Source organism: Lolium perenne, chromosome 7 (assembly GCF_019359855.2).
Source record: "Lolium perenne isolate Kyuss_39 chromosome 7, Kyuss_2.0, whole genome shotgun sequence".
Taxonomy (NCBI): domain Eukaryota; kingdom Viridiplantae; phylum Streptophyta; class Magnoliopsida; order Poales; family Poaceae; genus Lolium; species Lolium perenne.
In genome coordinates, this window is record NC_067250.2 from 88633267 (window position 1) to 88649950 (window position 16684).

Here is a 16684-nt window from a genome sequence, read left to right on the forward strand (position 1 = left end):
TTTTACTAGCTTCGCACGAGCTCTTGTCATAGGTCAAATTCTAACTTCATTGGACTTGACCTTCATAGCAACATCGGTCCTCATCAGAATTTTTCTTGTGCTGCTGACGCGTCAGGTCCACGTCTCTTCGCCTCGCTTTTCGTTGTGTCCGGCGTGCCCGGAACATCCCTGTGTACGGAGACATCCTCGATGCGCCGAACACCGTATTGGACCGCGCTGGACTAAGAAGATTTTAGAGGAGCGCCGCCCTAAATCCTTCTGGGGACGGGACTGAGAGCAAGGAGAGGGTGAGTGGAGAGGCTCTTAAGCTGTCGTGTTTTTTTTTTTTTTTTCCATTTTCTCCCGGACAGTGAGGAGATCTTCCAAAATTCCCCACGTAGCCCTAATTCGAGGAAGGAATCCTTTTCGATCCGCCGACAGTTCCGACGCGCCGCCGGCCGGCAAAGCCCCCTCCCACCGCCTCATGGACAGCCCCGACGAGCCGGCTGGCAAGGCTTCCTACCACCACCTCCTGGACAGCCCCGAGGCACCACAGGCCGCCAAGGCCTCCTCCAGCGGCGCCGGCCGCCGACGCCTCGCCCAACCGCACCCGCCGCTGCGCCTAGCCACCGCCGGCCCCACAGGCCTCACACCGCCGTCGGCCGTTTACCTCCCCGTTGAGCCGCCTCCCGACAAGGCGTCCTCCCACCGCTCCGTCGCGCCGTCCACCCAAGGCATCCTCTCACCGCCGCCGCCTAATGGACAACCCGGTGGCGCCGCCGCCTCATGGGCAGCGATTGTCTCCCACCGCCCCGTCGCGCCGCCCTCCCAAGACCTCCTCTCAGCGCCGCCGCCTCATGGACAGTCCAGTGGCGCCGCCGCCTCATTCCCGCAGCCGCCGCCGCTGCCTCATAGACAGCCCGGTCGCGCTGCCACCTCATGGGCAGCGATTGTCTCCTCCCAGCGCCCCGTTGCGCCGTCCTCCCAAGATCTCCTTCCATCGCGGCCACCTCATGGACTGTTCAGTGGCGCCACCGCCTCATTCTCGCAGCCGCTGCCTCTTCCTGAGTGCGGGTTCGTTGATTCGTCTCATGTACAGCTCGGTCACACTGCCGCCTCATTCCCACAGCCGCGGAGCAGGTTCGTTAATTCGCCTCATGGACAACTCGATCAGGCTGCTGCCTCATTTTTTCCCCGTCAACCACCGCCACCTCATGAACAGCCCGCAGCCACCACCATCTCATTGCCGCAGCCCCCTCATGGACAGTCCGGTCGTGCTGCCACCTCATTGCCACAGCTGTGGCAGCCTCCTCATAGACAGCAGGATGTCTCCGGCCGCCAGGGCCCGTCTCATGGACAGTCTGGTCGCGCCGCCACCTCATTGCCGCAGCTGTCGCCGCCTCCTCATAGGCAGCCCAGCCGCGCCGGCCACCAGGGCCCGCCTCATGGACTGTCCAGACACACTGTCGGCTGCCAAGCCTCCCACCGCCGCCTCATGGTAAGCACCATCGTGCCGGACTCCTCCCACGGCCTCATGATCAGCCCCGACGCTTCGCTGGCTGGCAAGGCCTCCATCCGCCGTTACCCCAACTGGGTGATGCTCGACCCCCACACCCGCCTCAACTATCACCCCAACGAAGACTTCCTCGGTACCCACGCCGTCACTGAGACATCCAGGGGCGAGCACATAGACATCTCCTTCCGCAGTGTGATGCCCCCAGGGGCTTCCCGCCTCTACGTCCACTGGACGCCCCGCCGGCGCACCAAGGGCCAGTCATCGTTGGGGGCAAGAAAGGGAGAAGATCGTTGCGGATGGGATCCCATCGTCGTGGCTGCACACGAGAACTCCATCCTTCTGCAGCTCACATTTGAGAACACCCAATCAGACTTCTTCGTCTACACTCTCCCCTCCACTGGGCCGCCATCGCTTATGCTTCTCCCCAGCTGCAAGCACAAATTCACAGACGGTATTCCCCGTTCCGGTGGATTAGATCATATGTCCATCATTGAAGGGATTGGCCTCCTATGCAATGCTGAGAGAGAAAAGTTTGTGGTGGCCGATCTGATGATTTTACCTAATCCCTACAAAGATGATGATGCTCCGGTGGTAGCTGAGCTGTGTGTGCTACAGGGTAGCCACTCCAAGGATGGCTGGACGACCACACCGTGGAGGACCATACGGCCGCAGATCCACCATGACAACGAGCACGGCAAGGAATTGGTGTGGTGGGAGACTGATGTGGTGGTCCCTCTCCATGATTCTCTATGTTATGTGGACTATTTTAGGGGCATCTTCTTTGTTGACGTCCTCAGTGAGAACCCTGAGCTCCATTATGTCCAGCTTCCTGTGTTGATCCCCAATGGTGATCCTACTGATCCTGAAACAGGAGTCAGAGGGTGCCCGGAACAGTACAGGAGTGTATGTGTCACCAATAATGGCTGCATCTTGAAGTTTGTCGAAGTCGTCACCACCACTGTCTTTGTCTCAGGCAGCCGTGAACCTGCTTCCTCTTCATTTGCCATCAAGGTGTGGAAGCTTACGCAAGATAGCATGACATGGGAGAAAGAATACGTCATGGCCGATACTGAGCTCTGGGCTCTGCAGGGCTGTGGCGACCTCCTGCGTGTCGCTCCGTCATTCCCTTTTGTGAGCATGGAGGAGCCTGAAGTTTTCTACTTCGTGCTGTCAAATCGGTATTCCAAAGATCCCGGTGCATTGTGGGTAATTGTGGTTGATATGTTGAAGAAGACTGTGCGATCATTGTCTAGATACAACAAAGTATATCCGAACTGCATTGGGAGTGATGATGATATGGCTTCTGCAAGCTTCAGTACAAATTCTGCATTCATTCCATGTGCCTTCTCCAAGTACGTTCCTGTGTGGAGCTCCTGTGTGGAGCCAAGAGGTAACTACATCTCATACTACAATTCATTTTCTTGTGTATAAGAACCATCATTTCATTTTGTTTTCATTCTACTTCTGCATGCTCAGCTGATAGAGTAATGGTATTGTTAATTCGTATGACAATTGTATATATTCCTTTATCTTAAGGTAAACATACTGAAGATAATCCTGATTGTTGTAAATCCTATTTGTGCTTTGTGATCGCATTGGTTACCCCTTCTATGTCTGAAGTGTGAGATGCTATATGGTAGTCCTGTTCTCTGCAAAAAATAATCAATACATGTCGCTTTTTTGCTCAAAGTTCCTTCAGTGAAAGCAATTATATTATGAGTATGTTTTTGTTTTTTCATGCAGAAAATACTGTACTCATATCTTGACCTTTTGCAACCTCCTACGTGCAAATTAAGTACAACTTACCACCTGTACCTCTAACTTGCTGCACATGTTCCCAAAACTTTGAGATTAAAACCAAACAGTACTAAATATTTCAAGTGTGGCTAATCGCCATGTTTTATAATGCAGTTTGTAGCCTGCAAACTGAATAAAATGACCTATACAATTTTATTTTTGTGTACATGTTAAAATGATGGAATGTTTTTATCTCATTGGCTTCTCTGTTTCTGCATGTTTTTTTCTGTGATGATTATCATATCTGTTTTCAAATAAGTAGGCCAAAATGTACATAACACAGTCTGTAGACAACATTCTAGTTTTACTTTTTGTTCATTTTCCCTGGCTACTTTCACTTTTTAAGCGTGTCTGTATGAGGTTTTCCTTTCTTGTAATGACTTTGGGGCTGCTACAACCAGTGGTTTATCAGGAACCTGGGAGACCTAGTGGTTATTATTTATATGTATTAATCTTGAGATGAAATTGTAACCTAATATTCAAATGGTTATGTGAGATTGGTAGTTGAGGCTAAGGCTCAATAATGAGATTTAGGAGAAAATTGGATGCAGCTCCTTTGAACTTGCTGGTCTGCTCCTAAGTGTGCTGCAGTTATTCATTGAGCTGTACTTGTTCTCATTCACTTAGTATGACTGGCCTGACATATCCTGGTTCTGCTTCACCGCTAAATTTTAATAACCCCAAGCTGGTGAGCAGCATTATATACTGTGTACTCCCTCCTTCCCAAAATACCTTGCTTATTATTTTTGATTAAAATTAAAATTTGTAAAGTTTGACCAAGTAAGCCTTGGCTCTTGATAGGATTGCATGGAGATTAGCGATATGTGCCGGAATCTTAGTTTACTCTCGTTTTCCATCTCGTTCTTGTTATGGCTTCTTTTGTTTCTGCTGGGTTTCATATCTAGCCTACCTCAACTTGCTTGGGAAAAAGGCTTTGATGTTGTTGTTGTTGTAAAGTTTGACCAAGTATATCGACAAATACATCATCCTCTATAATAGCAAATGCATAGATGTTAATATTTTTTTCTACATACCTTGTCAAACTTTACAAAGTTTGACTTCGATAAAAAGTTATAGGCAATGTATTTTGGGAGGGCAGTAGTGTATCTTTGTCATACCACAAAGTACAAGGTAAGCATAAAAGCTGCCAGATTTACTTTTCTAGTTTATGCTATCCATAGAACAGTAGATGGTTTATGAACTGCTTTCTTTATAAGCAAATTGTTTTAAGTACATAAATGCATAAATTGTAACTTAATACCTTACTAATGCACATAAAGCCTCAAATTGCATGGTTAACTAATGTACTGCTCATTTTCCGTTAAACCTTCTTGTATTTCTCGTATGGTAAAGACTGCCAACTTAGCAGAAATGGCTCACGTGATGTTAGCAAATCAATAATTTGAATAACAAAAAGGGTCTAGTTTTGTGGTTACTGCTCCCATTTTGCTGTCATGACAATATTACGACGCCATTAACATTTCGTGTTTCACTTTTTGAAGATTATATGGTGATCTAATTTTTGACAATGCATTTTTCAGGAAGAGGATGAATCTGGGATTAACAAGTTACGTGTTTCGCCTACTGTGGGCATGATGGCGCTAGATCCATGAAGTTTCAGAAAAGTATTGGCTTTGGAGTCTGTTTATGAATACTGTGTGCATTCTTTTTTGTGGCGGATGAATACTATATACATTGACTAGTTGTATGATCCTTTAATAACTGGTGCTTGCTTACCTGGATGTTTGTATATACGAGTGCTTGATTAGAGCATCTCCACTCGTGACCCCCATATGGTGTCCGGCGTCCGGCACCTGACCGTATGGGGGGTTGCCGGCGCATAACCCCTAAATAGGGGGTATCGGCGGCCAGCCGCATCACCCCCCCCCCCCCCCCCCCCCCCAAACGTCCACCCCAAATTTCAAACTTAAAAACATATGACGATCAAATTTCGTGCCCACAAAAGGGTCATTGTTTCGACGAACACATTGTTGCAAATGGCAAGTTTTGATGAACACATTGTTGTAAATCGCGTCATAGAAATGTCTAGCGAACCAGAAAAAGGAGGCACGCAGGTAGCTGCGGGAATCAAGCAATTTCCTCCACCTGGAAATCGGGGACGATGGTGGGCGTCGTCGGCGTTGCGATCGGCGATGGCGGGGAAGCGTATGTGGCCGGTGGAGTAGTAGCCGTCGCCGGAGTCGTGGTGCTAGGCTGGGGCACGGGCGGAGCTCGTCTCTCGGCTAGGATCGTGGCGCGCTGCGTGGCACACCACGCCTTGACGTCGTTGTCCATGCCGCTCGTGACGAGCAGGATCGCAAGGTCCTCCTTCCTCTTCTTGGGGATGATGTTGGCCTTGATCAGGTCGAGCTTGATGTCTTGTCTCTTCATGACCGACTTCCACCTTGCCGACGCCACCTCCTCCATCTTCCCGGCTTGCTCCGCTCACGTGGCGGCGTGCGCGGCGGCGTCAACGATGCACACCAGGATGGAGGAGTGGAGCTTCTCGATGGCCGACGCGGCATCCCTCATCGCCTTGGCACTCTTGTTTCCGACAGGCCGGACAACAGCAACCGGTGTAGCCGCGATGTTGGGGTCGAACGACCCATTGGCCTTGGCGAGGGCAGTCCGGACCTCCGTCCACTTGTCGCACGTCTCAATCCAGGCGAACACATGCACGAACTTGAACTCAACGTAGTCGTTCTCGTCGCGGTAGGCGGTGATCATGGCGCGCATCTGTATCATGTCTCGCCTACGCGGACACCGGGGATGAGCACACCCCCATTTCTTTTTGGTTAGTGGGCACGAAGGCGTTTCAGCCTCAACGCCGCCTTAGGTTCATTCCCAGGTGGAGGAAAAGCATACACAAAGCACACACAATCATTTTTTACCCAGGTTCAGACCGCCCTTCGGCTAATAGCCCTACATCCTGCTTTGGTGGATTATATTGGATGCACAAAGTGCAAAGGAGACGAACTCTCGAGTGCCGGGAGGACGCTTTGATCAGCTCCTACACCTCCCGGTCTTCCTCTTTCTTTTCCTCACTCTCTCTAGCTGAATATTAGCCTTAACGTTGGCTCTCTCCATCGAACCGGACTCAACCTAAGTGAACTGAGCTGAACTAAACTCTACTGTCTTCAACAATGGTCCGAACTCTTTCAGCCCAAACAGAACCTCTCCTTGTCCAACTAGAACCTCTCTTCTGTCCAACCAGAACCTCCCTTCTGTCCCCCGTTGATCTCTGGCTTTTATACCTCCGGAGATGGTCTCAACGGTTCGCCCGAGCACCGCCCAAGAGCGTTCCCGAGCTCAATCGGATGGAGCCACGCGGGCGACAGGCATGTGGGTGGTGCACGTGGCCAATGGAAGGACACAGGCGGTGCGATGACGCTCGTGATGATGGCGTGACAGCTCCGGCAGCGAGTTGTCACTCCTGTCCGCGGCGCAGGCCTCTGTCGGTCTACGTCATGATGACGCGTAGGGGTGCATGTGCCTCGCATGTTCCCCACGCAAGTCTTGACGCGTCCAATCGATCCCAGTTGTGCCCTACTCCCTGGCCTCGCCTGGCCAAGGAGAGAGGCCCCTGAGTCCTTCCCGGGGCAGTCCGAGCCATGCATTGGCTTGGTTGCCCCGCTTATGTGCCCTTAGTCTTTCTCCATGGGATGCTCCCGGGAGGAGGCCAAGGGCAGCTTAAGGATGGCAATGGAGCGGGTTTGGATGGATATTGGAAAACCAGATCCATGCCCAAATCCATCAGCCTCGCTCTGCCCCGTTCACGAAAGTATCCATGGGCATGAATGTCGCCCCAAATCCAAATCCGATGGATACCTGGATATCCATGGATATCCATGCCCATAAAATTTGAGTACCAGTTCAGCAATATTTCACTTGCATTTCATCAATAATAAGCTAACATGAATATTTTTGCAGCATTTCGACATTATTTCAGTAGTATTTCAGCCGTAATTATGTTGACAATTCATAGGAATATCAAAGCAACAATATATCACATTACCGAGGAGGCAGAGCAATCAACGAAGATCCACAGTCAATGCGGCGGGTGGAAGCCGTACCAGCACAAGGCGGTTCCGTGATTATTTAGAGTATAAAATCATTAAGGCTTAAATTAAGGGTTTGGTGATTTGGGCCTAAAAAGGACAGCCAACCGTAGGTAAAATCGCATGTGTCACTGACATGTGGGTCCCACATGTCAGTTGGATATCCATCGAATATCCATGGAGCAAAAGCTCTGCCCGTGCCCGCTCCATGAATTATCGGATATCCGCCCCATGAAATCCATGGACACAACCAACCTTCCATACCCGTTCCCGGCGGATCGAATATCTGTGGATACCCGGATCCATGGATAAAATTGCCATCGTGAGGACAGCTCCTTGCCCAATTTGTCTTGTTCTTCATGTCATGTCTGTTCGTCCAGACTCGCCTTTGTCTGGCAGCGTTTGTTCTCCACTGGGTGGCCTACGTCACAAGGTAGATCTTAGCACAGTTAAACCATTTTCACCACAAGTCATACCCGGGCCGCTCGACATGGAGGTGTCTGAGATGCAGCTATCACAGAAAGCATAGTCGTGGAGTCGGACTCCGACACGAATATGGAGGCCGAGGCTCCCCAGGGGTCCGAGGAGGGAAACGCGGCCGTTCCCGAGCTGCGCCTTCCAAGGCCAGGAACTTCCCGCGCCGCTCCCCCCGTCGTCAGGGCATCTCCAACCGGCTGACCCAAACGGACGCGCTGGGCCGTCTGTTTTGGGCCGTTTGCGTGGCCGGCCGGACACGCGGACAGCGCCCCGCGTCCGCGTGTCCGTTTGGGTCGCACGCTGCGCCCAACGCAGCGGCCACCCATTTGGCCATTTGGCCTATTTCAGAAATAGGCCATCTGGCCACACATACTTATAAAAATTACAAATTGAGATTGTCAACTCAATTTGGACGCTCTAGGATCTCCTTCTGCCTCTTCTCGAACCAAGCTCTCTTCGCCTCGCTCATGTTGGTCAAGTCGGCGTTCATGATCAGGTTGTCCTCGGCTTGGCGTTTGAGCTCAACTTCCTTCGCCTTCAACTCCACCTCTTGGGCCCTTGCCAGTGCTGTGAGCTCAATTTCTCTCTCTTTGAGCTCAATTTCTCTAGCTTTGGTCTTGGCCTTGACCTCTTCTATCTCAAGCTTCTTCTTTTGGACATCGAAGTAGTTCTTCCTGTCCTCCTCTTTCTCCCGGCGCCTTCTCTCATCCCTCTTGTCCGTGGACACCTCTCTATCGGCATGCAGCTCCTTCAAAGTGCCAAACAAAAACATGGACGAGGCATCACGCTTCAAGTCGGCTTTGGTTGCCTTGTGGCCGCGAGGACGACTTGCACGAGAAGCGGAGCTACCGCAAGGCTAGCCACCATCAAGGTCAATGACCGTCGCATCTTTTGCGGTCTTGTTGCCAGTCAAGGTCGCCATGTACCCGTCGTACCCCTCCTGGAACTTGGGGGTGCCTGTGAGTATCTTCCAACAATGAGGGAAGGCAAAGGTCTTTTCTCCATTGACCGATTTGTACCAATCCAAAGCTTGCCACGCCTAGAGCAAAGCGAGACAAGAACGATAAACATATGTGCAAACACTGAATGAACGAGTTGAGGTTAAGAATCATACCAAGTCCTTCATGCCCATGCTGCTAACGGGGATCCGCTTCACGTGATCATACGCCGCCTGGAATTTGTTCCGTTTGAATTGCTCCCCACCTCTTTTGGAGCGATATTTCGCTGCGGTCGCTCTCAAATGGACCATGTCCGTATTTGCGATGCTCATGAAAGTATTCATAGATCCGGCGCCAGAATGCGGTCCCCTTCTGCTCGGCACCCGTCAATGCATCTTGCCCGATGATCAACCATCCTTCGACCAGCACCTTGTCCTCCTTCTCCGTGTAGTTGCTGGTTCGTTTGCTTACGCGGCGAGCCCGAGCTTGTGCAGCTGTGGCTTGCGTCAACTCCTGAGCGAACAACGGCTCCTCCTCGATGTTAATGCTGCCGGGACAGGCAGTGCTGTCCTGATGTGTGTCAACGACCGGCGGCTGGGGAGGCTGCTCAGTCGAAGCATAGGGCATGGTGGTCGGCATTGGCTGCGTGTACACCGGAGGGGCCTGCACGGTGGAAAAATCGTCGAGCAGGTTCCATGCGCCGGCCATCGCTGCTGCTCCCATGTTCTTGGGGCCTTTGGAGTTCGCCGGCGCACGGTTCAGGTCAATGGACGAAGGAGACGGCCCCGTGAACGACTCGCCCACCTCCGGTGACCCATCCCGTGATGGGTACGCGTACCGCGCCGACTGCGTCCCCAATTCGTGCGCGCCGGGCGTGTACCCAAACGGGGCTACCGGCAGGGATGTTGACCTTGGAGGAAGGGGCCGGGTCACGGACGAGGACGAGCTCCTCCCCGAGGCCGTGCCGGCGGCAGGGAGGATCAAGTGCTGAGCGAGCGCTTGGTGGCCATAAAAGAGCATGGCATGCTCTTGCAAGACGTCCGCCTTGGCCTCCGTCTTGAGTTGGAGAAGCTGCTCCGCCGCCCGCTGCCGCTCCTCCGCGGCAGCGATATCCCTCTTCCTTTGGTCGAGCGCCCTGCGGCGGTCGGCCCTCTTCTTGCTCTCGATCTTCCTCTGCTCCGCGGTGAGGTCGGGCTTCGCCTTCTTCGTCGCCGGCCCGGGCTCCACGACCACCGGAGCGTCCAGTTGAGGAGCCTCCGCCAAGGGAGGAGCGGCAACGGCCGCGAGCTCTGCCTCGTCTCCGATGGTGGCGGTGGCGGCGGCAGTCGCTTCGTCGGCATCTCTAGGTTTTGGGAGTGGAGTGGACTGGGTGTGTTTTGGGAGACAGACAGGCGGGCCAGGGGCGGACAAGGGGAGGACGCGAGCGACCAGCATCCGGCGTCTGCGGCCACGCAAACTCGTCCCAGATTTGGGCCGGGTTTGGGTCGTCCCGGACGCCGCGGCCATCCGTTTTAGGGATAGGTCCGCGCGCTGGGCCGCGTTTTTGTCCGGCTCGACCCAAACGGACGCGCGGGCGCGGTTTGAGTCGCGCGGTTGGAGATGCCCTCACAGTGGCAGAAGGCAAGGGTCAAGCCGGTGGTTCGTCCGAGGTGACCCTGCACTGGCGTGCGCGCTACCCCGGGGGTCTGTTCGTGGATCCTGGCGTGTACATCACGGCTCGTGAGGTCCTGGGACGCGTGGAGCAGCAGCAGCAAGCATACGTCGAAGCTGGCCGGCCGCCTCACGGCTGCGCGTCTCCAACGCCAGAAGAGTTCATCGCGCAGCAGCGGTGGGAGCTCGATGAGGCCCGTCAGGACCTGACGCGCGCGCGCCAACTAGCTCAGGGCGTCTCCACGTCACCGAGCGGCGCTTCTGCCAGGCATTGGCAGAAACTTCTTGACGACGAGCATGCCACCCACGAGAGGGAGATGCCTGCCCTGGAAGGGGAGCGCGCCGCGCACGAGGATGCCCTGACTGGGCAACTCGGGTCCTTGGAGGATCGCCTTCGGGAGCAGGAGGACATGGTCCACGAGGACTCCGCCAAGATCTACGAGCTTCGCATCAAGGCGGACCGTAGCGCTGGGGAGGCACAAACGGCATCCCTGGCATCCCTCTAGTGGGACGAGGCTCTCCAGGCCCAACTACACGAGGTTCGCCAAGCGCTGGTCGCCGCAGAGGCCGCTCGACATGACGCAGACCAGCGCGCCTCCGAGCAAGGGGTGAAGGATGAACGTTGGCTGCGAGAGTTGGTCGTGGCCAAGCACGACGCGGGCGTCGCTGCACGGACGTGCGCCTCCGAGCTTCGCCTCGAGATATCGGGGCTCCGCACCGTGGCCGACAAGATGAAGGCCATCATGTTTCCGATAGGCCTCGAGACGGCCCCTCTTGATGATCCCGACATTGCGGGTTTTGCGCGCTTCTTCGCCGACGTCTCGGGAAGGCTGGAGATGCTGCAACCAGCTCTAGACCAGGTGGTGAGGAAGTTGTCGGACGCTGCGGCCGAGGCGGCGGCGAACACCCTCCTATCGCGTGTCCACCACTTGGCGCCCAACTTTCCATTCGATCAACTCCTCGGAGAGGATGAGGACCAAGAGGTTGCACAGAGCGCGGTGGCCCTGTTCGTCGACGAGTTCCTCCGGAGGCTTTGGCGGCTCTAGAATCGTCGCCGTAGCCTCGAAGTTCCTTGTATATACCCTGCATGTTTCATTTTCTCTTTTCATTTAGTTAAACTCTTAGGAAGAATTTCCTTGTAATAAGGTGAAACCGTTTAGACTTATCCTATCGCTTTCCGGACCCAAAGAGTTGGCTAAGGTTGATGTGGCTTAACTGCCTTGTGTTTCCGGGATATGTCCTTTGTGCAGATGCGTAATAAGCCGATCAGTGCCGGAACCGGGTCCTGCCACACTCTGTCACGGGGTACCATGCCACGCGAACACAACTACATGCTCCGGGTAAGGTGGATCCAAAGCACGGTGCCTTGGTCCTGCCCAAGTGCCCAACCGCGAGAACCACCTTCCCTTCGGTTCCCATCTAAGAGCATCTCCACTCGTTGGCGCTCTCCACGTCCAAATCCGGACGAAACAACCGTCGGATTGGACGGAATTAAGTCGTGGGGAGTACCGTATTTTCAGTCATCCACCCGGAGTTCGGCGGACATAGTTTAAATTCAAACAAAGCACCGTCCCGCGCTACAAGTACGGCCAGTTGATCGGCAAAAGGAGCAAAAGGATCAGCCACAGATCGGCGATCGGAGGAAAATTACACGGAAACAGGCTCATCGGCAGTCCCGGCCGGCACGGCGGTGTCCGACGAACCAGTTTCCTCACACGCCGTGGCCGAAGCGGCTGCGGCAGCCGACGACGAAGCAGCGGTAGTGGACGTCGAAGCAGCCGCAGTCGACGAGGTAGATGGTGAGGAAGCCGAGGTAGGAGCCGGCGGAGACGACGAAGGACTGGCCGGAGTGGCTCGGAGGATGTCGCTGCGGTGGCCCTGGTACCAATTCCTCGTCTCCTCGTCCATCAGTTCCATGTTGCCGCCGCCCATCAGGAACGCCAAGTCTGTGTTCCTCTTCTTCGCCGCCACCGTCGTCTTCAGCAGGGCGATCCGGACGCCTTGGTTGGCGAGCATCTCCCGCCACCTGCCGTCGAACTTGTCGTTCCTCCCGTCGGCGTGCGACCTCAAGTCGGCCCAGCACTTGTCGATCGACGCCTGCATCTTGTCGGCGGGATTGCCCGTCTTTTTGAGCTCTTTGAGCTTCTTCTGGCCGAGCTCAGGGCGCCCTTCCGCCGCGCAAGCCGCCGGAGCGTCGGGGTTGTACTGCTCGGTCTTGCTCTTCGAGAGGGTCGTGCGGGTTTCCTTCCACTTCTCGCAGTTCTCGAGGCGGGCGTAGACGTTCAGGAACTTGAACTGCAGGCCGGTGTCGTCCGTGTACATGTCCAAAGCACGGCGCAGCTGGGGAAAAAAGAGCACGACGATACGGGTCAACTCACGACGATGTACCTCGGTGATGCAGGGTCGACGGAGCATACCTTTTGCTCCAAGTCGTGGCCGCTGATCGGCCGTTCGTCGACCTCCTCTTGTATGCCGTGCCATTTGCTGCACGCCGTCTGCATGATCCCCCAATGGGTGGCCATTGCCTTGTCTCCCTGGTACACGTTCATGTTCGTCTTGTTGAAGTGGGGATCGACGAGTTTGCGTTCGTCGTACGCCTGCTTCACTCGAAGCCAATATGTGTCGAACGACTGATTGGCCCCGATTATGCCGTTCATGGACACGGCCATCCAAGCTTCGGCGAGGCACTCCTCTTCCTTCGGTGTCCATTTGATACGCGGTTCGGCAGGCGGCGAGTCCTTCTTCCTCTTCTTCTTCCCCTTCGACAGGTTGGCGGCGGCGAGTCCTTCTTCCTCTTCTTCTTCCCCTTCGACAGGTTGGCGGCGGCTTGAGTTGGCTCTTCTTCTTCGTCTTCTTCTTCGACGGCTTGGCTTCCGTCGGTAACATCCTCCCGATGCTCGTTGCGCGCCGCCACAGCTGTCTTCGCCCTCGCCTCCTCTTGCATGAAGAACCCCGGGCTCGCGGCGGCGGCGGCCATGAAGAACCCCGGGCTCGCAGCGGCGGCGATGGAGCCGGAAGTGATCATCTCGTGGATCTCCTCTTCGTTCGGCGCCGCCGTCGCACCGAACGGGAGCGACCCTCGTCGCATGGCCGGCGAGGTGCCCTCGAACTGGCCGCCGCTGCCGACGTCAAGCTCGACAGGCGACGGCGTGAACCTGGACGGTTGGACGTAGGCGCCCTCTTGGAACATGGCAGGCGGCGACGGCGAGTACATCGAAGGGGAGAAGTGTGATGACCCAGCGTACCACTGCATGGTGTAGTACACAAGTCGTTGACATAACACAAGTGAAACACCGTTCCACCCATATTACATCTCTCAGAGTGGTACAACAGAAACATATGCGAGTCCAAGGTATGTCTATAGAAGTACACACGAACTGTTTACATCAGATCAACACAACCTCCTACTTTACAGTGAGGTAAAACTTCAAATAAAGCTCCAGAAGAACGACTCGTAGTCTATCTTATTGCTAACTCAAGTTTAAGAGCTACTTGGCTTGCTATAGAATTTTAGCTACTTAGGTGCTATGATTAGGGAAAGGTTCCCTTCTATTACTAGTCTAGGTTTCCATTATAGCTGATGCAGAAGTTGACTCCATTGACTTCTTTGATTGGATTCTTCATCTCGTTGCAGTTGACTCCTTTGTCTTCGAGTTCCACGGTAGTTTCTCCTTCGGTGCCTTGCTCTAAGAAGGGGGTTCAAACGAGATAGAATGAGTACGAGCGTACTCAGCAAGTTCATATTAGGAAATATGTGTATCATGCACTAGCTACAGCCATAGACCAGAAAGTCATAGGCCAATGCAAGTTTTTGTAAACATTTCTTCAAAAGGTTTATTTTACTCTGAAAACTATGCCCGTCAGTCTTCACAGGTTGAACAGAACTTCGTGGAGTTCCTTTCCTGCCGCGTTCGCAGTTCCCTTCCCGGAACAGGGAGTGACAGTCACAATTCAGTATCCTCTGCAGAGGTGCGTTACTTTTCCCATAAGAGACCTTATCCTTGTTGCCAACCAGGCGATATCTTTCCCGTCCACACTTCCTTTGGTGTGAGGCCAGGTGTAAGATCCAAGTCCACACCGCCTTCTCCGCGACTGCAAACCCACCCTTTTGTCCACCCGCACACCTCCAGTAGACTTTCCCCCGATAATACGGCTTTACTCATGGTGTACTTTGGACAATCCTTCATAGATCGGAAGAGATTAACATCACCAATGGATGGGGATTTAAAAGGATTTCCCAACCTATTGCGGCAGTGCCTCCAGCACCCCACCGTCTCTCCGATCCGTTGGCGTGCGAAGGAAAAGATACAGCTGACTTCCCCAGAGCCATTATAGATCTTATGGTCAACGCGATATGTACGGCGCTAGAATCACTGGACGGCATTGGTAATTAATCCTAGGGTGATATAAACCCATGCAATGGAACCTCCACCATATCAACACATACCATGGTTCCATTGCCCACCACATAGTCATATTCATAATTGGAAAATAATATTTTGCTTTTCAATGCATGAGTGATAAGTATAGTACTTTGCATATAGTTTGATAAAAATAATCAAATGACATGAGCAAGCGATGAACTTGCCTTTCTTGACTGCAAGATTATGCAGGCAAAAGCTTCGATACGTGAGAACTCCAAATGCTGAAATACCATCATCGTCCGGTAAGGACAATGTTTAAAGAACGGCCAAAGATGCTATAATGCATAGTATGAGATGCAATCGTCCCGAGTGTAACCTAACCTTGATTATTTAGGATGTATGAGTTGTAAAGATTTCTTTAGGGTTGGTTGCACTTTTTAGAATGGTTCTCAAACAAGGTTCTTATTAGGGTTTGGTTATATTAGCATCATAATCAAATGATATAAGACATCATAACAAGCATACACATAAGAAATAGTAGTGGAATAATATGTGAAGAACAGTTGTCAATTTTTAGTTCTACAGGACATGGTTGATGATTACTTATACTATACTTCAAAAGAATAACTTTTGAAGAACATGTTGTTTAAGAAACATTTAGTATTTCAAAGAAGGATTAAGGCTTCTAAGGTTTGATTGACATTTGTACTTCAAAAGAATAACTTTTGAAGAACATGTTAAATAAGAATATGAACTATACATATATAGGAGCTATGGCTTCCTAGGGTTACTATTGAATTCATTTAGTTTCACTAATAGGAACTAGTTGGTTCTTAATTTGGAATGGGTTTCTATATAGCAAGTATTGGTAAGGTTATTACTATGGTTTTCCATATACATCATATCAAAGGATGGTTATTTAAGATGGTTCTATAAATAAGCTATTAGGTTTACTATGGCTTCACAATTGCTTTACTAAATAATCTCTAATGGTTTCTAAGCTAAGTGAATTATCAATTCCTAAGTAGGGTTTAGTTGAATAGGAGCATGTGATGTGAATTGCTACACAAGGTTGGTACTAGGGTTTATCATAATAATTTAACTAGGGTTTGATGGTTGAGGTTAATCCTAATGGTATGGTATATAGGAGTGGTGATCAACGGTGCTAACATGTGGTAACAAGCTAGGGTTTATATTTAGGTGGCACTAGTGGATCATATAGGTTTTAAATGGAAAATAGAGACATGAAATGATGACTTATGTGAATTGGTTCTATGTTGGTAGATCTTGAATTGTATTTGTTGGTCACATAATAAGGTTCTCTATGTAAGGTGAAATTCACATGATCACATGTAACACATAACTAGGGTTTTGAGAGTTGCTTCTAATTTAGGGTGATCACATGAATTAATGAGATCAAGGTCTTACTCAAATTGAAACTAGGGTTTCTAAATTATGGCACAACTCCTAAAATGATAATTGGTAATAGAGTTGTGGTTACTAATTACTTTAAATCAAAATTAGTAATGGTTTAACATTTTATTAATTTTCCACAAGAATTAATAACTAGAGTAACCTTTATTTAGATTTAATTGAGAATTAGGGTTTAACAATTTGTGCTTAGGTTTTAAAATAATTAACTTGTTAATTAAAGAATGTTTAAGTTACAAAATTTGAGTTATCAAAATAATCTTGGCTTTTAATATTTTCTTGATTATTACTATTTAAAGAAAATAGTAAATTGCAAATTAGGGTTTATGATTTACCACTAATAATTAAGTTAATGCAATTATGGTAAATAAAATTAATCCTAACATTTTATTTAGTTACTGAGTAGTTAAAATTTAATTTTTATAACTTCACTAATTATTGAATTCAAATTGTATTTTAAATAATTGAAATGGC

The 16684-nt window shown here is 51.2% G+C and overlaps 1 protein-coding gene across 1 annotated transcript; it reads left to right on the forward strand.

The window, feature by feature from the left end:
- The first annotated feature begins 329 nt into the window (after positions 1-329).
- LOC127316722 (uncharacterized) lies at positions 330-5028 on the forward strand. Its single transcript, XM_051347182.1, has 2 exons — positions 330-2885; positions 4834-5028. The coding sequence occupies exons 1-2, from the start codon at positions 464-466 to the stop codon at positions 4842-4844; spliced, it is 2433 nt and encodes an 810-aa protein (XP_051203142.1). The 5' UTR covers positions 330-463; the 3' UTR covers positions 4845-5028.
- Positions 5029-16684: the final 11656 nt, after the last annotated feature.